This window comes from Geotrypetes seraphini, chromosome 10 (assembly GCF_902459505.1).
Source record: "Geotrypetes seraphini chromosome 10, aGeoSer1.1, whole genome shotgun sequence".
Classification (NCBI taxonomy): Eukaryota; Metazoa; Chordata; class Amphibia; order Gymnophiona; family Dermophiidae; genus Geotrypetes; species Geotrypetes seraphini.
Genome location: NC_047093.1, coordinates 145,388,714 through 145,411,817, shown reverse-complemented (window position 1 = coordinate 145,411,817; position 23,104 = coordinate 145,388,714). Strand labels below are relative to the sequence as shown.

Sequence of the window (23,104 nt, the reverse complement as noted above, 5' to 3'; positions counted from 1 at the left end):
CTGAACATCGGGTTCTTATTCCCTACATGCATGACCTTGCATTTCCCTACGTTAAAGCTCATTTGCCACTTTTTGGCCCATTCTTCTAGTGTCGTTAGGTCCCTTTGCAGATCTTTGCAGTCTTCCTTGGTTTCAACCCTGCGGTAGAGTTTGGTGTCATCCGCAAATTTAATAACCTCACATTTTGTTCCCGCCTCCAGGTCATTAATAAATATATTGAACAGGAGTGGTCCCAGCACCGACCCCTACGGAACTCCGCTCGTGACCCATTGCCAGTCTGAGTAATGGCCCTTTACTCCAACCCTCTGTTTCCTGCCTGCCAGCCAGTTTTTGATCCATCGGTGGACCTCCCCTTGCACCCCGTGTTTCCACAGCTTTTTAAGCAGTCGTTTGTGCGGTACCTTGTCGAAGGCTTTTTGGAAGTCAAGGTAAATGATGTCAATGGATTCCCCTTTATCCACCTGGCTGTTTACCCCCTTGAGAAGAGTAGAACGAGATGGGAAACAAACTTTATATACTGCAAATTGTTAAACAAAAATAATCTAAGCAGTTTAGAGAAGGATGAGGCAAAACTAAGAAACAGGGAGGGAACAGGTGAGGGAAGAGAGCCAGAGGAGAAAGACAGAAGGTTCTCCACTGGAGGCATTTTTCCTCTCTCTGACAAATATCTGCTCCCCTGATTATACTGCCATTTCATTTTAAAACTTAGTCATGTTGGTGGTGTTAACAGGAAGGTTTATTAGCTGTTTTGTAAGGTAAATTATATTTTATTTACCCCCTCCTTTACAAAGCCATGCTAGTGTTTTTAGCACTGGCTCCTGCGGTAACACCTCTGACAATCACAGAATTCCTATAAGCATCGGAGTTGTTACCGTGGCGGCTGGCGCTAACAACGCTAGTGGGTTTGTAAAGGAGGGGGTTATTGCATTGCAGATGTTTTAAGAGTGTTGTGATCAACATTATCCTTCCAAATTGTAGAAAGTGCAGAATTTTAGTTTGGGGACGTAAAGACAAGTCCCAGTGGAGGATGGGATCAGAACTGGGCCTGGTTTCCAGCCACTCGCATGTGCTGACACTCTATCAATCACACATCCAGTGGGTTTTCTTTCTCACTTTATTAAAAAATAAGGTGTTTAAATAAAGAAACGGCATCTCAGCCCCTGGACAAGAGCACGTAGCGTGCCACAGGCCGCTTTAGGCTCAGTTTCCCATTCTCCTCTCTCGGTCCCCTACAAACTAAGACCCCAGGCCCAGAGCATTAGCATTCAAAGTTAATAGACCCTGCTTTGGATGAAACAGCATTGCCGGAGATCATCTTAATCTCGCTGCCTAAGCTGGGTAGCATCATCTCCTGCTGCAGAACAAAACCACAGGACTCCCAGGAGCAGCGGGGAGGCTACAGCTACTGAAAACTTATGAATGCCAGGTATTTCCACAACTCCTGTGCACACATCCACTTTTCTGCTACCCCTGCCAAAGTCCACCCAAAGCAGCGTGTCATGCAGGCAGTCACCCGTTCCTCTGCTTGGAGCGTCATGCCTGCAGTTCAAAGCTTAACATCCTGAAATTAAGGTCACCGAAACCCACGCCTGCCTTCCCTCCCTCCCTTCCAAAAGAGCTTGGACTTGCTGCTCAGTTCTCAGACTGAGTCCTGGGAATGAGGGCAGAGAGTTTGTCGTGCATTTAGGGAGAAGTGGCAGAAACAAACTCAGCCCTGGCATCTCATGGTAGGTGGGGAGGGGTAAAGGGCACTGATAATTGGATGGAAAGTGCTTCTCAGTGCTCAGATCAGATCAAGTCATTCGCAGTGGACATGACGGCATAACCCAAGGAGCCATACTTCGATATAAGAAGCATCCATTGAAACTCAAAAGAGACCGCACATAAAGACATACACAATACTGAAGACGAAGGGGAGGCCTGCTGTTTTCAGCGTGACATAAGTGACTGGTCAGGCCACCTCAGGAGCCCAGCAACTGTGTCACATCCACTGTGGATACATACCAGACAGCAGGAAAGTTTGAGGGAACATAAAAGAGTCAATTGGAAGACTGTAGAGCTCTTTTACCCCGGGGAGGGGGGGGCAGGGGGAGAGTCAAACCTCTTTTTCCCTGATGTGAAACACCCTCCCCCCATCCCCTCATTCAGTCTTCAAGCTGTTTTTCATGGGGAGGCTGTGGCCACTTGCTCCCTGGCCTTGGCAGGGCTGCGAGTGACGCCGGATGCCAGGGCATGCCCAACCAGCATCAGTCCCAGTGCCAGCATATGGATGCAGTAATAAATGGAGCCCCAGTAGCGCACCGTGTCCGAGAAAGTCAGCAGCACAAACCCCATGCACATATAGTCATAGGCACGCATTTTCAGGAACCACTGCACCCAGTCAAAGACCAGCTGCCCGGAGCTGGAGAGGTGGTGGCGCAGCCCCACCTCCATGGCACCCTCTGCTGCCAGACACAGTGGGATGGTCAGGAAACTCAGGTAGTAACCGGGGTGAATTCCATGCCAGTAAGCACTGATCAGCATTGTCCAGGTGCTCCTGCACAAGAGACAAAAACAGATTAAAGAGAGGATCTCAAAAAGAGGCTCAACTACACAGAATCCCATTCTGTCCCAGCCCCGCTGTATTCCCTGGCGATTTTCATTTCTGTATCTCTCAGCCCCTCTCTCTCTCTCTAGGGACGTTAGAAGGGTCCCATCCTGCCCTGCACTGTCCTGGTTCCTCTGTGTGTATTCCCTGGAGATTTCCATTTCTAATTACATTGGAGGAGCCATGCTGTCTTACGGCATATTTCAAAAAGAAATCAAGACTATACTATTTAATAAATTGATCTCCTAATTCAAAGTTTTATTCATAACTTTAAAATTTGACTGTCTTTTTTTTTAGCTAACATGTTGTATTTACTCCATTAATATTTTGTATTTCGCTAATTGTCCAGTTTCTCTTTTGTGTAAACCGCCTAGAATTCATTTGATTGTGGCGGTATAGAAGAATAAAGTTATGTTTATTTCTGTATCTCTCAGCCCCTCTCTCTCTAGGCACATCCTGCCTTGCACTGTCCCAGCCCCACTGTGTGTATTCTCAGGAGATTTCCCTTCCTGTATCTTTCAGCCTCTCTCTATTTATTTAATTCTTTTTCTATCCCGTTGTCCCCAAAGAGCTCAGAACGGGTTACAGATTAAACATACATAGTATACAGTTTACCGGTTACAATTTACCATAGTTATCCTCACAGTGCAAGTTTTCCAGTACAAGTTTTATCCCAACTTGATGCATATGCAGCCTATTTACAGGAATAACTCAGAAAGAATTGAGACGTCTTCAGATAATTCAAAATACTGCAATCAATAATATATCAATATTTGAATGAATTCACAATAAAAATGATTTTATGTATGTATTATTGAATTGGGAGGGAGGGAGGGATGGGGGATTATTATATTCAATAAGAATGATACAAATTCAGATTTCTTCATAATATTTTAACATTATAGAATACTAATTTTCTAACGAAATGTTAAATTTAATGTTAAACTTTAATTTTTGGTGGAATTCATTATGCCACATATATAGAATGGAAAGATCAATAGCGACACAAAATGGAAATTATAATCATTTTATTAAAATATGGGAGCCATTAGCGTCTTTTTGTCATGATTAAATGTCATTTTCCTATTAGTCAGACATCATATAATAATAGGAGGGGGGAGGGATACAAAGATAGGTTTCGTTACATGAATGAAGGGTTTTGAGGGAGGGTGGGGGGAGGGTTACATTTATATGTTTAGATTATAATGTAAGATATGCAAGTGCCTTGTTTCATTGTATTGATTATGAATATTGTACACTTGATGAAAGATTTTTAAAATGAATAAAGAATTTAAAAAAAAAAAATTTTAATGTTATATGTGAGTATATCAAGTGTGTATCTTTAAGTTTTATATGAGTTTATTTGATACACTTGTTGTAACATATGAAAATGAATAAAGAATTATAAACCAAAATACTGCAATCAAATTAATAACAAAAACAGGGAAATATGACCATGTAACCCATGTAAGCCCATAGAAATTTAAAGGGCTTCGGGGCTGTTGCTGCGTGGCTTTGTAAAAGAGGCTGTTTGTGTATGTCATATGTATGAGAATCAAATCTCGATAAATAAAGTCCATTATATTCACTGCATGCAAAGTTGTGCTCATGTGACTATTTCTGGGGAAGGGGGTACCTCGCTTGCATCAGATTCTTAAAGGGGTCCGTGACTTAAAAGAAGGTTACGAATCACTGCCCTAGAGGTTTCCCCTCTCTCAGCTCCTCACCTGAAGATGAAAGACCGGAGTGGGGCGTTCTTGTAGATGTACTGGGCCAACCACCACTGAACAGTCATATTCCAGTAGCGCATGCCATCCTTCACCTTCACGCAGAAATCGGTGCCGTAGCAGTCGATGTTCTTTACCGTCTCATAGTCATAGTCTATCGCCAGCCTTTCGCCCTCAGGGGACCTGGGACAGGGGACAAACAACCAAGGAGGGAGCTTCAGCAGCCGGCTAACTTCAAAACGTCTCAGGGAAGGTGGCAGGGAGAGAGACAGAAAAGATGGAGAAGCAGAGCTGGATGGATGTAGTTTCCCGTTATTTTAATCACTTGATATCAGCATCATTAAGGAGAAATTAGGTTCTAACTTGCTAATTTCCAGTTACTTCACTGAAATATATGGAATTGTTAAAAAAAATGCAAAAATATCCCAAGACCTGGGATCTTCACACTAGAGACTCCTGGATATGGGATCCTCATTTATGGACCTCAAACCCAGGACCTCCAAACCAGCCCTCTACCTCCTAGCCCACTCATCTAACTCACTGCCAACCCACTACTGGCCACCGTATCAGGATCAGTTGGGTACAAAGCAGTGACCAAGATCAGCCATTGTCGGGAAGCAGGATTGTCTTATGCAAAAGAGACAGAATCAGAGAGGAAAGAAACAAAGACAGGAGAGAAAAGATTTTTACAACAGCGTCACACATGGGTAGTAGAGAAAGTGCTGGTGTGTTTTTGTCTGTCTTATTTGAGGACGTGCCTCACCAGTGATCAAGGATGGAAGAGACACTGAGGTTTCTCACCTCCCAGCAGACGTGTAATCCACAGTCGGCCCGCCACCGGGGCGTGACTTGGCCGCAGCAGGGTAAGCACCGAAGGCCGCAGCGATGCAGCCGCACTCAGCAAATATCCAGGCCACGTAGAAACGCATGCGGAAAACAAAGAAGGTGGGCGCCATGTAGAAGAGGCGATAGAGAAAAGGGCGCTCATAGAACTCGTCCGTCTGCACATATGCCAGTGGGAAGAGGTAGGACACCAGGAAGAAGAGGAGGCCAAAGACGGGTGCGGGCCGTAGTCGGAGGAGCAGGGGCCGCCAGCTGGGGATGTAGAGAGAATCCGGCTGCTGCAGCCAATCATGGTATGTCTTGTAGCGATAAAAGGGACCTGTGGAAGAGAACCAACAACGTATTTTCACATAAGAAGCACAGACACATCTATTACCCGCACCATTTGAAGGAATTTCACAGTTTTACCTGTCATGAGCCCCATGTAGCAGTAGCTGTAGCACAAGGTTTCCACGAGGTTGGGGATGCGAGGGATGACACCGATTGCAGCAGGTTTTCGGAATGACGACATATCTTGCCTTTTTGCACTGTAGTATTCCTGCACCTCATTGGCCAAACTCACCATCTGCAGCAGGAGAGGAGAGCAGGAAACATCAGTCAGATGACGAGATGGTCAGAAACAGTCCAAATATGGAGATGCTCTTGCCTGAAGAGAGGGGAGAGTCACTTACCTTGAGAGTCAAAAGGAGCTGGACAGCATTGGCGAATGGGGTGGGGGGTGGCAACCTGAAATACGTGACGGTGCGGAAGAAGAGGAGATAGATGAACGTCCAGCTGAGAACCAGGAAGTGGCATGATCTGTGAGAAAAGACACCAGGATGAGACTGATCAGTACTCAACAGGGCAATCAATGGCTTCCAGCTAGCTTGGTCTCTGTCAAAGATGAGCAGTGGTCCTTACCTGGGCGTAAGTTTCAGAATCAGCCAGGTGCCGAGGATGGTAATAAGCGAGTGCAGGCTGTGAATGTGGCAGGTCAGCAAGATGAGCAGGACCCCCAGGGCTGCCCCTCCCAGCTGTTTCACACTAGGGCCTAGAGAAATAAAAAAAATAAAAAAACCAAACACGCCTTAGCACCTACAAGCAGAAAAAGCCTTTTCCAGATCCTACCTGTAGTGAATTACACTTCAAGATCAAATCTAAATCGCATCGCATAATTATTCCTCTCTATTCCCATTTATTTTTATTTGCTAAAATGTTCCCCCTTTCAGTCTAGGGACAAGCTCCAGATATTGTCACAGAGGTATCAGCAATGAAAAATGGCCAGCCAGCTTTCAAACACTCTAATCTTTGTCCTAGAAATGCATGATGTAAACAGATTTGTCAAAGTATTCAACTGTAAGGAAGTCTTAAAAAAGCAAGACAAAGAAGAATAACTAAAAATCAAATTGTACCCCACATTAATGGAGTATAGTACATCTTGTTTAATCAGGATAAACCCACAATCAGAAAATCAGAACATCCTTAACCCTGAAGTGTGACCTCAAAGCCAGCATGTTGTCAAACTGAATTGCAAAGGTAACAAGACGTGTGAATTGGCTGCCAGTTGTGTTTCAAATTCAGTACAAAGCAATCATGTTATGTCATCAGTTTCTATATGGTACAATGCCTGAAATTTTTAAGAACATGATGTCTCGTTACCAACTACAAAGATCCTTACGTTTGGTAGGTGCGGCATTGTTGAAAACAAAGGCCAACCTTAAACATGTAGATACGAATGCCATGACTTTTATGTGTACAGGAGGGGCCTAAGGCTACTGGTTGGCCCAGGCGCATCAGGCCCCACTTGTGGGCGGGGTTTGAGGTGCCTGGGCCAATCAGGCCCTAAAGCCCGCCATTCTGAGGATGGCGGGCCTGCTGGACGGATGGGCTTGGGATCCGTCTGTCATAGAAACATAGAAAGATGACGGCAGAAAAGGGCTATAGCCCATCAAGTCTGCCCACTCCACTGTCCCACCCCATTAAGTCAGAGTGCTGCTCGACCCACGTAGAGATCCCACTGGATGTCCCATTTATTCTTAAAGTCGAGCACACTAGTGGCCTCGATCACCTGCACCGGTAGTTTGTTCCAGTGATCCACCACCCTTTCTGTAAAGAAATACTTCCTGGTGTCCGGCCAACTTTTTTCAGGTACGGGGGGGGGGGGGGTGTGTCTGGGTTGGGGGGTGTCGTGGGGTCGTCTTGCAGGTCGCGGGAGGTTTTCAGCGGGCCGATCGGGGGTTTGGGGGGGCAGTCGTGGAGGGGCTGCATCGGGGCAGGAGGGCCTGGGATCCCTCCTGCCCGGATCTTAGTGAGGTGGGGGATAGGGGGAGTCACCTGGGCTGGAGGAGTTGGGTTCCCTCCTGCCCGATCTTATGGGGGGAGGGTGCCGCCGGGCAGGAAGGGTTGAGCTCCCTCCTGCCCGATCTTGTAAAGGGGGGGCTATCACCAGGCAGGAGGGGTTGAGCTCCCTCCTGCCCGATCTTGTAAAGGGGGAGGGGGCTATCGCCAGGCAAGAGGGCTTGGGCTCTCTCCTGCCCAGATCAAGTCGCGGGGAGGGTTGATCGCTGCAGGAGAGATGGCCCCTCCCCCCGAACCGCGGCACTTCGGGGTGAGGATCGCCGGCAGGGGAGATAAGCCATCTTTGAGTATGAGCCCCAGAATCTCTCAATTTAACCCATTTCTTCCACTTAAGAAAACATTTAAACTGATGAAAATAAAGAGAAGCATGAATCTCTTCTAAGAAATGCTGATCATTTCAAACCAACCTTTTCCCTTCTGCCTCTCTTTATCAAGAGTATAACCTACCTCTCCCCTTCTCTATAAAGGACATAAGCCATCTCTTCCCTTTCTGCCTCACTCTATAAGTGTACTGTACTGGGTCAGATCAAAAGTCCTTTCCGCCCGCAGGCCACAAATATTTGCCAGATCCCAAAGAGAAGATTCCACACCCAGAGATAAATGATAACTTTCCTAAATCCACCTAGTTAATAATTTATTTATTGTTAGTATTTCTATACCACTTATAGCCTAAGTGGTTTACATTCAGGTACTTAAGTATTTTTCCCTATCTGTCCCGGTGGGCTCACTCTACCTAATGTACCTGGGGCAAATGGGGATTAAGTGACTTGCCTCTCTTCTCTCTCCTTTATACACCTCCCAGAGAACTCCGTTCCTCAGATAAGCTGCTCTTAGCTTTACTCTTCTCCTCCACTGCCAATTCCAGACTTCGTTCTTTTCATCTAGCTGCCCCCTATACCTGGAATAAATTGGAGGTTGCCCCTTCCCTTCTTTAAAATGAGACTGAAAACCCACCTTTCTGATATAGCCTTCAATCCTTAACCCCATTCCCCACTGCCTACCAACCTAGTCAGCAATTAACCATTCCCCTTAACTGTATCCATGGCATCCTGTTGTCTGTCTTGTCTGTTTAGATTGCAAGCTCTTTCAAGCAGAGACTATCTTCTTTGTGACTGTACAGCGCTGCATATGTCTGGTAGCGCTATAGCAGGGGGTGCCCATAGCAGGGGTGCCCGGGCTCCGTGATAGACTCGTGTTGCCTTCACAATCTACCGGGCCAATCAGCCTTCTTCTCCGTGATGTCTCCCACCGCCGCCCCAAGCTCTCCCTGCAGAAGCGTTCTCCCCGACGTCAATTCTGACACCGGAGAGGAAGTTCCGGGCCAGCTAATCGCTTCCTGGCTGGCCCGGAACTTCCTCTCCAACGTTTGAATTTACATTAGGGAGAAGGCTGCTGGCCTGTTGCAGCATCGGAAAATGAAGAACTCAACGTCTGCAGTGGCTTAGGGGGTCCAGAAGTTGGCGGTGGCTTGGGGCCTGTTCCCAGTAAAGCTGGGGCTTGGGGCCTGTTCACAGTAAAGCTTTTGATAGCGTTCACACCGTAGGTTATTAAGCAAGATGAAATCGATGGGATTAGGAGAAACACTAACTACAAGGGTCAATGATTGGCTAAGTGGTAGATTTCAGAGGGTGGTGGTTAACGGCACCCTCTCCAAAACGTCAGAGGTAGCCAGTGGAGTGCCGCAGGGCTCGGTCTTAGGCCCGATCCTTTTCAACATATTCGTAGGAGACCTGACTCAGGGGCTTCAAGGTAAAATAACATTATTCGACGATGACACCAAACTGTGTAACATAGTAGGTAATAGCAATTTGCCCGACGGTATGACACAGACTCTTGTTGGAACGTTGGTGCTCGACTTGGCAACTTAGCTTCAACGCTAAAAAATGTAAGGTCATGCACCTTGGCAGCAAAAATCCGTGCAGAAATTACACCTTTAATGGTGAAACCTTAGCTAGGACCGCAGCAGAGTGCGATTTAGGAGTAATCATTAGTGAAGACCTGAAAGCTGCCAATCAAGTGGAGAAGGCTTCATCCAAGGCTAGACAAATGTTGGGATGTATCCATAGAAGTTTCATCAGCCGGAAGCCCGAGGTCATAATGCCATTGTACAGATCCATTGTGAGACCTCATCTGGAATACTGTGTGCAATTCTGGAGGTCACACTACCGTAAAGATGTACTGAGAGTTGAGTCGGTTCAGCGTATGGCCACTAGGATGGTCTCAGGGCTCAAGGATCTCTCATAAGAGGAGAGGCTGAATAAATTGCAGCTGTACTCTCTCGAAGAACGTAGGGAGAGGGGAGACATGATTGAGACGTTTAAATATATCACCGGTCGTATCGAGGAGGAAGATGATATTTTCTTTCTTAAAGGACCCTCGGCCACAAGAGGGCATCCGCTAAAAATCAGGGGCGGGAAATTTCATGGCGACATCAGGAAGTATTTCTTCACCGAAAGAGTGATTGATCATTGGAATAGACTTCCTGTGCAGGTGGTCAAGGCCAGCAACGTGCCAGATTTTAAGAATAAATGGGATGCGCATGTGGGATCTCTAAGAGGGTAAAAGTGGGGGGAGGGTCATCAGAATAGGCAGACTTGATGAGATATAGGATATCTGGGAGGATAAATTTAGGGAAGGGGATCTTTAGTGTGGGCAGACTTGATGGGCTATGGCCCTTTTCTGCCATCATTTTTCTATGTTTCTATCCCCGGCAGTGGCTAGGGGAGAAAGAAAGACAGGGAGACAGAAAAGACATGGAGACAGAAAGACAGGACAGGAGTCGCCATTCAGCTGATTACATTTAATTGGAAAAACTGGAATAGATTAAGTTACAGTTTTTGGTGGAATTCACTGTGTCATATATATATATAAGATGGAAAGAATGTTAGCCTTGCAGAAAGGAAATTTTAATAAATTTCAGGAGGTTTGGAGACCATTAATAGAATATTGTAAGGAGTAAAATATCATTTTCCCTAATTGGTATAATTGTACAGGGAGGGAGGGTTGGTGAGAGGGACTTTAATTATATATTGATGAGTTGGATTAATAGGAAATATTATATATGTAATCACATGTGTAATAATAACAGGGTTAGGAAGAAGGGTTTTATTTTTACTAATGAAATTGATAATGATAGATATTCAAGTGATATTGTATAAGTTCAACTGTTATTTTTTGACACACTTACTGTAAGATGAAAAAATGAATAAAGAAAATTTTTTTTTTTTTTTTAAAGAAAGACAAGAAGGCAGAACAGGGAGACAGACAGGGAGACAGAAAAGATAGGGAGGCAGAAAGAAAGACAGAGAGAGAAAGAAAGTAAGAAAGGGGCAGGGAGACAGACAGAAAGAAAGAAAGAGGGGGAAAGGCAGGGAGAGAGGAAGAAAAAGTTGGACTCATGGAAAGACAGAGATGTTGGTTGGGGAATGGAATGAGGTTTGGAGGAGACGAAGCATGCAGGAGGCAGAAAGAAGGGGAAAAATATTGGATGGACAGTCAGAAGAAGAAAATGCAACCAGAGACTCATGAAATCACCAGACAACAAAGGTAGGAAAAATGATTTTATTTTCAATTTAGTGATCAAAATGTGTCTGTTTTGAGAATTTATATCTGTTGTCTATATTTTGCACTATGGCCTCCTATTACTGAACCGCAGTAGTGGATTTTAGCGCAAGGAGCCTATGAGCGTCGAGAGCAGTGCGGGGCATTCAGCACAGCTCCCTGAATTAAAAACCGCTATTGCGGTTTAGTTAAAGGGGAGGGGGTATATTTGTCTATTTTTGTATAGTTGTTACTGAGGTGACATTGATCTCTTTGAACCCCCCCCCAAAAAATATAAATGATAATTAACATTTTCTCTGCGTACAGTGTGCTTTGTGGGTTTTTTTTTAATTTTATTGTTGGTAGATCATTTTGACTTGGTCATTTTAAAAGTAGCTCGCAAGCCAAAAAGTGTGGGTACCCCTGCGCTATAGAAATAATAATTAGTAGCAGTTATATGAAGAGGTTAAACATTGCCGACTATCAGTGAGTATGTGTGTGTGTATATACAGTGCAATTATATATACTGTATATGTATGTATGTGTGGTTAACAATCTGCTATAATAATACCCTTAAGGCACATGCGCACTTCAAACTTGGTGGGTCCATGGTACTGTGCCTGCACATGTGCAGTGCCTGCCTCAGCTGATTTCCTGATCTCCAATGCTGGCTGACTTCTGACTATGTTGTGCTTGCCGGCTTCACGACTCTGTTCCTCCAAAACTGGAAGTTAAGTCACGAGGGGGGAGGGAAGAGAAGCGAAGCCGGCAAGCACAGTGTTAGAGCCCTGGAGCATGGCCGAAGTCGCTTCCTGGCTAGGGCGGCATTGGTGGGAGATAGGGCATGGAGGGAGGCTTCAACTCGCCATTCCTGTTTGCTTCGGGCCTTCCTCGCTGCCAGGTCCTGCCTTCGCGGAAACAGAAAGTAGATGGGACCCGGCAGCGACGAAGGACTGAAGCAAGCAGGAGCAGCGAGTTATGAAAGCAGGTAGACGTCTTTTTCTAGTAAGCTTTGATTTCCTATTGCCTTTAGCTTCAGTTTGGATGTAATTATCTTTCAATTTAGCAAGAGTACAGCTGTTTTCATTGTTTAGAGTATCAGGAACAGCAACAGGTCCAGGGAGTAACATACTGCTTTTTTTCTTAAATGTAAAACTATTTTCTGTTTCATGTGCAGAATCATCATGCGCAGATAAGGAGGTTTTGAAGATAGTTTTAGTTTCCTGTATTGGCACCCAATCATCAAGATCAGTAGGTGCTTCTCTCTCTTTACCAGATGTTTCATGAGTCTGGAGACCACACTGGACTTTTCTGAAGCCAAGAAGCATTTTATTTTCTTTTTCCACGACGGCTCTGTGAGACCCAGGAGAGGGGGGGGGAAGAGAGAATGAAAAATGCTGCCGATGGCTGTGTGAAACCACGCGAAGGAATGCTGCTGCAGCACCCTTTTGGGGAAAGAGGGAGAAGGAAGACCAGGGAAGGGGGGGGAGAGAAATGCTGCTATTGCACAGTGGGGAGGTAAAAGGAAGGGAGAAGGGCTACTGCTGGACAGGGGGAGCAGGGAAGGGGTGCTGCTGGACGGGGAAACAGGGAAGGGGTAATGCTGGACAGGGGAGGAGGTAAAAGGAAGGGAGAAGGGCTACTGCTGGACAGGGGGAGCAGGGAAGGAGTGCTGCTGGACGGGGAAACAGGGAAGGGGTAATGCTGGACAGGGGTGGAGGTAAAAGGAAGGGAGAAGGGCTACTGCTGGACAGGGGGAGCAGGAAACAAAGAAAGAAAGAGAAAGAATGGCCTCAGCGCCCCATTGTGCTAAATATTTACACATCTTTTCTAGCACCCGTTAAGAAGAGCAGTGCTGAATATATGTCAGACTCTCCCCGTGTGTCTGGGATCTCTTATAAGGTGGGCCATTTATATGTGGACCATTATTTAAACCGAACTTTTAGCATTTATTTTAAAGGCTGGATGTGACATTTTAATATTTTGCATTTATTCAGGGTGTTACTACTTTTGCTTCCCTGTTCCTTTTTGGAATTTGCTCTGTCCCGGTGCTAATGCTCCACACAATACAGACCCATAAAGCAACGGATCCAATATACAGAGCTTCAATTATAAAATTCACTTCTAGACCCACCCATGGTAAAACCTCTGGTGCACGTTGTCATTGCTTAATTATGTACATGGTTCAGTGAATACGAGTGCCTCCATCTCTTGGCTTGCAGCAAGACAAAGGTTGCCCACCTTGTGCTAACACGTTGCATCCAGGTGTCGTAGTCAGACCACGTGCAGACCTGGACAGGGAGCGAGCGGCACTGTCATCTACACACAGCTAGGGTTAGCATATGGCTCCAGAAAAAGGATGATGGATTGAGACATCCGAGTTTTACTTCCATTGCTTTCAGTAGAAGTAAAACCCAGATGTCTCAATCCGTCCTTTTTCTGGAGCCATATGCTAACCCTACACAGAGCACTCACCTTTGCTCTTGAAGACAAACCCGATGGGTATGGAGAATATCAGGATCGCCAGGTACGTCAGCTCATCGGGAGTCATTCTAGCGCTGCTGCAGAGAGAAAAGCAGAAGGATCAGGGCGTTGAGACAATCCCAGCTCACATTTCTACGGTACCATCAGCAGATGCTGTGGGCCCAAAGAATGAGGGCATGTCTGTAGAAAACACAGAGATATGATGGCAGATAAAGGCCAAATGGCCCATCCAGTCTGCCCATCCGCAACATCCACTGATGGAAAACGGGCTCTGGTGCAAATGCTGAATCTCCTTGATCAAAGGGTATCTATCTACCACTCAGATTATAATCTCTATTTAGTTTCTTTACCTTACCAAAAACTATTATTTAATGTTCTGCTTCTCTGATGGAGAGGAGGGGCAACATTTTAACCTGGGTAGCTTTGGATTTTGAATCTCTCTTTACAGGTGTATTCTGGGTCTCCTAATCTCATTTAGAAGGAAGAACTACAAGTCCCAAAATGCCATGGGCCTTGAATTACTTCCCCCCCCCCCCAAGTAGATCTAAGCCAGAATGTCAGGAATTGGTGAGAACTTGATAGGACTGATCTGGGGGCCAATGTGCCATGCAGGGGGGCATCCCAAAGCCACTGGAAAGGCTGCTGTTCCTGGCCGAGGGAAAAGCAGATCAGCACATGGAAGAACGAAGGGATCCAGCTGATCTTAAAGCAAAGGAAATAGTGAATCAGACCAAATGGCTCCAGCCTACCTTGTCTTTGTAAACCAGGAATTCAAGTTGGCTGGGGCCTTTTCGTTTGTATTCAGGTTTGTTTAATTTGATTGCACGAGGACTGCTGTTTCCCCTCTGAGGGCTGCAACTAGCAGTCAGAATCACTTCCGCATGTCACAATGCCTTGGCTGTCTCTCCGCCCCCAGTGAGGGATTAGACACGTATCTGGTACTGCTGCATTCTCATTGGGCAGAAAGGAGATCAGTTCAGGAGGCAGCCTTCCCCAAAGTGCCCCTCTCCCTCTGCCTTGCACAGTCTGGCTCCAGGGCAGTTACTCCAGCCCTGGTTTTATCCCAGAACATCCTACAGATCTGATTTCACAGCAGAACCATTTTTTCTTTACCCAAGTAACAAAGGAAAGGGGAAAACTGTAGCTCTGGGTCTGCTAAACTTGTGTGCATGGTTAACAATGAATCTAGCTAACAAGAGGATGGGATCACAGCAAAATGGACACTCAGAGAAGATTCTCAAAACTTACTGTGCCCTTAACAATGGTTGCTAAACCTGTTCCGGCCGGTTAAGTGTGCATGTATTTTAGCGGACGATTATCAAAACGGCTCGCTGCGGTCTTTTCCGAGCTTTCTAGTAGTCTCCGACTCTGCCATGCAAATGTAGTACAATGAAGTCATTAATATTAAAATGGTAGTAAAATGGGCTCATCAATATTTAAAGGGGCACTCCAAGCGATTCTCTAACATCGTCGTGTGATTCCCCCAGCGTGGCACAAGCTTTTGGCGACCAAAAATGACTGACTGCTCTGGCAGTGCCGGTACTGTGAAAATCGCCATCTCAGGCATGTGTTTCTGGCTGTGGCTCATGATAAAATTTCTAATTCAAATGGTTTACCAGCTTCTTTAATTGATTCATCCAAAGCTCTAGTTTGTTCTTTTGTATATTCTCTAATCTTGGTGTTGTTCGTTCTTATAAATAAATAAGTGCTCAATGTCTTATCTCCTGCATGAGAGCCACAGCGAGATCATTTCGGGACCATCATCGCACTTATGGGTCCCTTTAAACGGTTAGATGAAGAGAAAAGCTGGCGGCTTTTGTCAGTTTGAGACTGAACAAAACTTTCAAGTAAATACTCCTGAAGAAGCCATTGCGGCGAAACTCAGGACTGAGTTGTGGAGCAGAGAAAGTTCACCAGTTTGCATATTTGCACTATTGCATATATATATTTTTTTTCTTTCTTTTTTCATATAACAACAAGTGTATCATAAAAATTCATACAATTGCATTAAGTATACACTTGATATTTCCATAACTTACTGTAAATACAACATATCATTATATAGTCCTAACTATAATTTTAGACATCATATAATATTTAATAATTATATCAACTATTATTCAATTATAATCTCTTTCCCTCCCCTTATTTTGATAGTTGCATACAATATAACAAATATTATGATAATTTATTTATATTTTGTGATAAAGAGAATAAACCTACCCACCCCCCCTTTATCAAGTATCTTATTATGGGAAAAATTATGTCAATCATTGCAAAAATCTGTCAATGGTCCCCAAATCTTCTTAAACTTATTAATATATCCTTTTTGTGATGCAAATGTACGCTCTATCTTATATATATGGCAAACTGAATTCCTCCAAAAATTGTAATTTAATCTGTCATAATTCTTCCAATTGTATGTTATTTGTTGAACTGCTACTCCAGTCAATATAAATAAAAGTTTGTTATTATTTGACGAGATTTGACTCCGAGTTCTCATTGCAGTACCAAATAAAATCGTATCATATGTCAAGGCTACCGGATTTTCCAACATCCTATTTACAAAATCACATTGGAAAAACAAGATTACAGAGCCACGAGTTTTGATCATCCATGCCGAACAAGATAAGTGCAATATTTATTAGTTGATTAATGTAAGAGAAAATATATAAGCACAGGCAGGATGGTTTATTGTTCTGAGATCAGATACAATGTATAACAAGGGACCCATAAGTGCGATGATGGTCCCAAAATTATCTCGCTGTGGCTCTCATGCAGGACATAAGACACTGAGCACTTATTTATTTATAAGAAAGAATAACACCAAGATTAGTTTTTTTTTTTTTTTTGTTTTAGTTTTTTATTCATTTTTCATATAACAACAAGTGTATCACATAAATTTATACAATTTCATTGAGTACACACTTGATAATCCTTCATAGATCATTGTAAATACAACATATTATTATATAATACTGTACTATAATATTGAAAAAGCATATCATACTTAATAAGTATACCAACTATTACTCTAATTATAAACCCACCCCCTCCCCTTCCTTTGAAAATTGCATACAATATGACAAGATATAATGATGAATTGTTTATATTATGATATGAATAAAATAAACCCACCCACACCCCCTCTTATCCAATATCTTATTATGGGAAAATTGAATCATTCATTGCAAAAGTCTGTTAATGGTCCCCAAATCTTCTTAAACTTATCTATATATCCTCTTTGTGTTGCAAATGTACGCTCCATTTTATAATTTAACCTGTCATAGTTTTTCCAATTATGACAACACCAAGATTAGATAATATACAAAAGAACAAACTAGAGCTTTGGATGAATCAATTAAAGCTGGTAAACCATTTGAATTAGTGATAAAGAATACCGGCAACACAGATTCTATACTCCTACCGTATCATTTAAAGTTTCATGATAAAATTTGACATAATTTTTTTTTTACAAGATTCACATAAATTATAGTAGTTTGGGGGGAAATCAAAAGCATGCTTCTTGAGCGGGTGTATTATGGGCACTTGTTGAAAGCTGACGCCTATGGCGTTGCTTTTCCCTGCACATTTAAGCCTCTTTTCGCGGTGTATTCTGTGCTTGATATGCAATGTCTTATCCGAAATTGTCTTAAAGCAGCATGTCTCACTCTGGCTATTACCTGGAACTCTGAAACTATTCCAGCTGCCTATAAATGGATTACAAAACTTTGGTTTAGGACAAGATCATGGCACAGCATAAGACCCTAGCTAAATGGGAGCACAAATGAGAACCCTGTCTTACTCATTGCTCATTTATTTTACTGCATAATCCGATAAAGCGGTATTTGAGAAACAAGTAGACTCTCAGTTAACTGATGCTGGATAAATGAAGTTTCTGGTTGTTTGAGAGTTACTATTAAAAATAGGCCTAACTAATACTATATCCCATACTGTTCCAGACAAACTACCGGACGTGTAGGCTTACTCAGGCTGCTCCTTGTGACCCTGGGCAAGCCACTTAATCCCCCCATTGCCCCAGGTACATTAAATAGATTGTGAGCCTACCAGGAAAGATAGGGAAAAATGCTTGAGTACCTGAATAAATTCATGTAAACCGTTCTGAGCTCCCCTGGGAGAATGGTATAGAAAATTGAGTAAAAAAATAAAAAATTAATTCAGACTCCACTTAAGCGGAATCCTGAAAGGGCATTGTTGGGAGTAAGAATCGAAAGTTTAACACTTTCTCAATCTAAACTTTTGGACTTGGCATTTATCATTAGCTCTGCATTGGTGTATGTTAAATGTACCTACTTTGAGAGACGTTTGGGAACGTTTAGGAATAGTGTGTGAAAAATATAGACTTTTGGCCCTTTTAACTAATCAATGGGCAAAATTAAGGGCTCCTTTTATCAAGGTCCGGTAGGCGGTTAATGCGCGGAATACCGCGCGTTCAATCGCCTGTCGCGCTAGTTGCTAATACCTCCATTGACGAGGCGTTAGTTTTTGGGCATGCCGCAGGGGTTAGCGCGTGATGAAATGTCCGATGCGCTATCCCCCGTAGCGCACCTTGATAAAAGGAGCCCTAAATAACATATGGGAGACTTATATTGAACTGGAAAAAGAAGCTTTATGAAGAATGACCCTACCATATGGTTTTGGAACCAGGTCTCCTGGGTGGGGGGTGGGTGGGCGAGATAGGAAATGGGATTGTTTAACTGCAGTATTGTTAAGATGTGTTATTTTTTATTAGCTTTCTAAGATTTGCATTTATCTTGGTGGGGGAGAGTACAAACTGTAAAAATGATGATTTTGCCTGTAGTTTGTTACCAAATGGGGATGATACCAATTTTCTTTCAGGGGTCTTTTTATAAAAAATTGAATAGGGTTCTAACAAAATTTATTTGACTGGGTAAAATTCCTAGAATTGCTTTAGTGTCTTTGCAAAGACCAATTGTGGAGGGTGGGGTAAATTTTCCAAACTTTTATAGGTATCATCAGGCCTATATTCTGCGTCAAGGTATGTATTGGATCCTCCCAGAGCCCATTGATAATATACCAGATTGGTTTTGGTTAGAATGGAGACTCATGTTTCCTTTGCGTCTTGGTCATGTTGTTAGTATCCAAATGCCAAGGTTATACAAAGAACATAAAATATTTGTTGATACCTGGAAAACTTTAAGGTATATAAGTAGTCTGACTCCTATTCCAATAAATAAATCAACAACTCCAGAGTACAATTCTGGGGTTCAAAAAGGGACTGGATGACTTCCTGGAAGTGAAGGGAATAACGGGGTACAGATAGAGGTTTACCTCACAGGACACTGAGCAAATAGGGTATGGACTTTTTAGGTTAGGTAGGGAACATTTTCAGGTCATGGACCTGGAGGGCCGCCGCGGGAGCGGACTGCCGGGCACGATGGACCCCTGGTTTGACCCGGCAGAGGCAATGCTTATGTTCTAACTCAAACTATTTGGCTAAACCCTAAGATCAAGGTTGGCGGTTTTAAAATCATCTGGAAACATTGGATGTTGGCAGGAATCTGTATTTTAGAAGATGTAATAAATAATGGCAAACTGCTTGAGTTTTCACAATTGCAACATAAATTTGGGTTAAATAAATTGCAATATTTTAGATGGTTGCAATTGAAGCAGGCCATTCAGGCAGGGCTCCCTGAATGGAAAAGTCTTAATAATTATCATAGCCTAGAATTCTTATGTTTTCAGATGGACTCGATGGGTCATCAGGCCGCAATGTGGTATAAATTAATATCTGGATTTGTAAATAAGAAACCAAAACATGGTCTTAGAGACATTTGGAGCATTGAGATTATTAAGCACCAGATTACTGCATCTCAATGGCCACGACTTTGGTCTTGGAGGTTAAGATGTACAGTTTCAGCATCTATGAGACAAACATGGTTTTTTCTTTTACATAGAGCTTTTTGGACCCCTGTTTGTTTACAAAAATTAGATAGCTCTAAGTCTAATAGATGTTGGCACTGTCATTTTGTGGCTGGGACATTAGATCATCTTTTATTCTATTGTCCATTCATATTATTATTTTGGAAATCAATTTGGCCGCAAATAAATAGGATGTTGGATAATCCAGTAGCCTTGACTTATGATACTATTTTATTCGGCACAGCAATGAGAGCAAAGAGTCAAATTTCTTCAAACAAAAACAAACTTTTATTTATATTGACTGGGATAGCAGTACAACAAATTACATATAATTGGAAAAATTATGATAGGTTAAATTATAACTTCTGGTGGAATTCTGTATGCCATATATATAATTTCTGTAATGAATGATATCATTTTCCCATAATAAATTATTTGTTAGGAGGGGAGGTGGGTGGGTATTATTTTATTTTATTTATCCCATAAAATATATGTATTTGTCAATATTTTTATTATAAGTGTTATTTGTATTGGGAGGGGAGGGAAGGGAGTGTTTTAAATTCTAGTAACAATTGTTATACATATTATGTAATACATACATTTTTAGTTATTATTGTACATGAATTTAGAATGATATATTGTATTTACAGTGATACATGAAAGAAAATCAAGTGTATATTTTATGAGATCGTTTAAATTTCTGTGTTACACTTGTTGTAGTATGAAAAATGAATAAAAAATTTAAAACAGCTTTCTAAGATTACAAATTATATTCAATGCTAATTGTGTCTTGCATTGAGATTATTGTATTAAAATGTATTAAAATTACTAAATAAATTTTTTTTTTAAAAAAAGGAAAGTACAAATTAAAAACCTCCCTTCAGACCGGCACTTTTTTTTACAAATTTACCCCCCCACACACACATACACACACAAAAGCGTGAAAGAAGTTTTCAGTGGCGTCCAGCATGCTGAATGCTGTGCACTGTTGCGACATTCAAAGGAATTCTATGACTGTTGGAGAAGTGCAGAGCATTCAGTGTGCTGGCCAGTGCTAAAAACCTTTTCCGCAATTTTGCAAAAAGAGGGGGTGGGGTTAATTTAAAAGAGCAGACCCCCAACAGGCTTTCTAAACTGTAGCCACTGCCTACATGCAGATGATCCTCTAAGACAAAAAGGATGGGGAGGTGGGGGGAGAGACTTGACACTCAAGTGTGGCACCCCTGAGGTGAAAAAAGGACCCCCACGGGATCCTACTTCCATTCGGGCACAAAGGGGCTACTGCCTATCTCCTCCAATAGAGAAATTACCAAATTTTTACCCAAGGCCTAAACAAGACTGCACAGGCTTACCACTTCCACCTGCTGGAGGCTGAGAACAAACTGCACAGCCTACTAGTACTACTCATACAGTTCAGTTTGTTCTCTTCACCAGCTAGCAGAGGAGCATAAACCCATCTGTCTGTGCCAGTCTGGAGGGACACTAAAGAATCAGAGGTTGCTGTTTGAGCATTAGAGAAAAAATTTGTTTTATATAATGTGTATGTCTGATGTAATTGCCTTTTCTTTCATTGGACTTGAGCTTCCAATATAAAATGGCATATTTCACATAGGTAAAGCAATTATAGAGCTCCATACCAAGACAAAGTGAATCAGCTCATTGCATGTAGCCTTAACTTCACTATTAAAAGTGTCTGATGAAAAACAAGAGAAAAGTATCCTATGAAAAACAAGAGCTTATCATCAATATGGGTGCCTGAGACACCGGAAATGTCTTGGAACATCAGTGCAAACTTGGGAACTGAACCCTGGCTTGACAAATCATGCCCCTAAACATTTATCTTGCTGTGCTATGAAAGAAACAGCAAATTTCTTATTTTACCCTTTGCAATTTAACTCTCTGGAAGCTTGAGCCACTTGGTGATGGTCTGGTGATAACAGAGATACTAGTTTCTGCCTGCTGTGTGAAATGGCACCTTCCTTTAAAGAACTTACTTAATAAAACCTCTGCCTATAGCAGGGTCTCTCAAACTGTGTGCCATGGCAGAATGGTGTGCCGCAAAGAGATTCCAGAATTTTACTTTATTTTTAAAAAATGCTCTTCATAAGTATACACTAGAAAAGATGACATGTACATCGCGTACTCAAGAGTCTGTCAATGTTATAAGCATCTGTGTCTGTAAGGATACAACTGCCCAAACAAGCATCATTTTTTAATGTTATTGGTCCTTGAAAACTAATGGCAGTAGTTATCCTAGCTTGAGCAACAAAGCAATCAAGGTTTTGTTACCGTTTGGATCTTATCTTTCTGAACTTGGATTTTCAGCTGACAGAAATTAAATAAAATAAAAAAAAGAGAATGACTGCAAATAGTGAGCCGCATTTTGTGTTAATTTGCACTATAAAACATCTCATTCATCGCATTGACTAGCAATTCTATCTATTTTAGTTTCACCATTGTTACAATCACCCATATATAGCTTAAAAAACTTTAAATAAATAATCATCTATTCATCCCTGAGTCTGGGCCACCGACCATGTGTGTGACATCATAGCTTTGCATCTGGAAAAAGAGGACATATGGCTATGCCAGTGGTCTCAAACTCAAACCCTTTGCAGGGCCACATTTTGTATTTGTAGGTACTTGGAGGGCCGCAGAAAAAAAATAGTTAATGTCTTATTAAAGAAATGACAATTTTGCATGAGGTAAAACTCTTTATAGTTTATAAATCTTTCCTTTTGGCTAAGTCTTAATAATAATATTGTAATTTATAGCTAAAGAGACGTATGATCAAGAAACTGTTTTATTTTACTTTTATGATTATGATAAACAAACCGAGGGCCTCAAAATAGTACCTGGCGGGCCGCGAGTTTGAGACCACTGGGCTATGCCAATCTCATCTCTTCGGGCCTAGTCTAGAGTGCATCTGTGCATGCACAACATGATGACATTGCATGAATGTGTGTGATGTCACCGCATCACATGAGCAGATGCACCCCAAACTCGGCCCCGATCTCAACAGCTTTTCAAAACCTGGACAAAGTGCTGGGTTTTGAAAAGCCATCTGGACATGTGGGTAAACTCAGGGCTTTCAAAACCTAGACAAACTGAAAAGTTTTGGAAATCCGTTCAGGCACCCGGACAGTCTTCTAAAAAGAGGCCATGTCCGGGTTTTCCCGCACATATGGTGCAGCTGGTAATTTTAGAGCCTTAAAGATCAGCATCTCAGCAGTAGATAAAGGGCTTGGGTGCTAAACCGGTTAGAACTGGTTTAGCGTTTTGAGCATCAGGACCCATTCCCCATCATGCCTCGGGACCCCTAAGAACCAATCACGAGGCAGCTAGGAAAAGGAGCTTGTAAACGGAAGTGACGTCACAAACCGGCTTTTCAACACTAGCTCTTAGAAGCAGTTTGCCGGCGGAGGACTTATTTGACAGGGGGCGTTTAATCTGCGTAAAAAAAATATAAAACACTACCAGATTCAAGTGAAGAGAGTCAACAGCGCCGCAATTCAGTTTCGTCAGAAGCAGACCAGCTTACCAAGCCGGAGTAACGGTTGGACCGTGCTACGTGTCCGCCTCCGCGCTAATTGGTCGAGATGTAGAGTGGGTCATCCTTCACTAGGCGGAGACTTCTCCCTTGTTCTTCCGGATTGGTAGCGGAAGAGGCGGAGGCGTGGCC

The 23,104-nt window shown here is 42.8% G+C and overlaps 1 protein-coding gene across 4 annotated transcripts; it reads right to left on the bottom strand.

The window, feature by feature from the left end:
* Positions 1 to 1,096: 1,096 nt before the first annotated feature.
* Positions 1,097 to 23,101, bottom strand: MBOAT7 (membrane bound O-acyltransferase domain containing 7). 4 transcript variants are annotated; one of them, XM_033959954.1, is made up of 8 exons: positions 22,964 to 23,101; positions 13,510 to 13,595; positions 6,058 to 6,187; positions 5,829 to 5,955; positions 5,566 to 5,722; positions 5,116 to 5,476; positions 4,315 to 4,497; positions 1,097 to 2,536 (listed from the first exon to the last, which is right to left on the bottom strand). In XM_033959954.1, exons 2-8 carry the CDS (start codon positions 13,583 to 13,585, stop codon positions 2,164 to 2,166), a joined length of 1,407 nt encoding a protein of 468 aa, XP_033815845.1. In that variant the 5' UTR covers positions 13,586 to 13,595; positions 22,964 to 23,101; the 3' UTR covers positions 1,097 to 2,163. The 4 variants fall into 4 exon arrangements, with proteins under 4 accessions (XP_033815845.1, XP_033815843.1, XP_033815846.1 ...); XM_033959952.1 differs by having other exon boundaries at positions 22,900 to 23,033; XM_033959955.1 differs by lacking the exon at positions 22,964 to 23,101 and adding an exon at positions 22,278 to 22,318.
* Between the last annotated feature and the right edge of the window lie 3 nt (positions 23,102 to 23,104).

Bases quoted from the DNA above. Each gene is read 5' to 3' on its own strand.
- MBOAT7 (XM_033959954.1), bottom strand. From the start codon at position 13,585: ATGACTCCCGATGAGCTGACGTACCTGGCGATCCTGATATTCTCCATA. The intron at 5,723-5,828 runs GTAAGTGACTCT...CTCCTGCTGCAG, and splicing joins AGCTCCTTTTGACTCTCAAG to ATGGTGAGTTTGGCCAATGA. The intron at 4,498-5,115 runs GTGAGAAACCTC...CCCCTGTCCCAG, and splicing joins GATTACACGTCTGCTGGGAG to GTCCCCTGAGGGCGAAAGGC.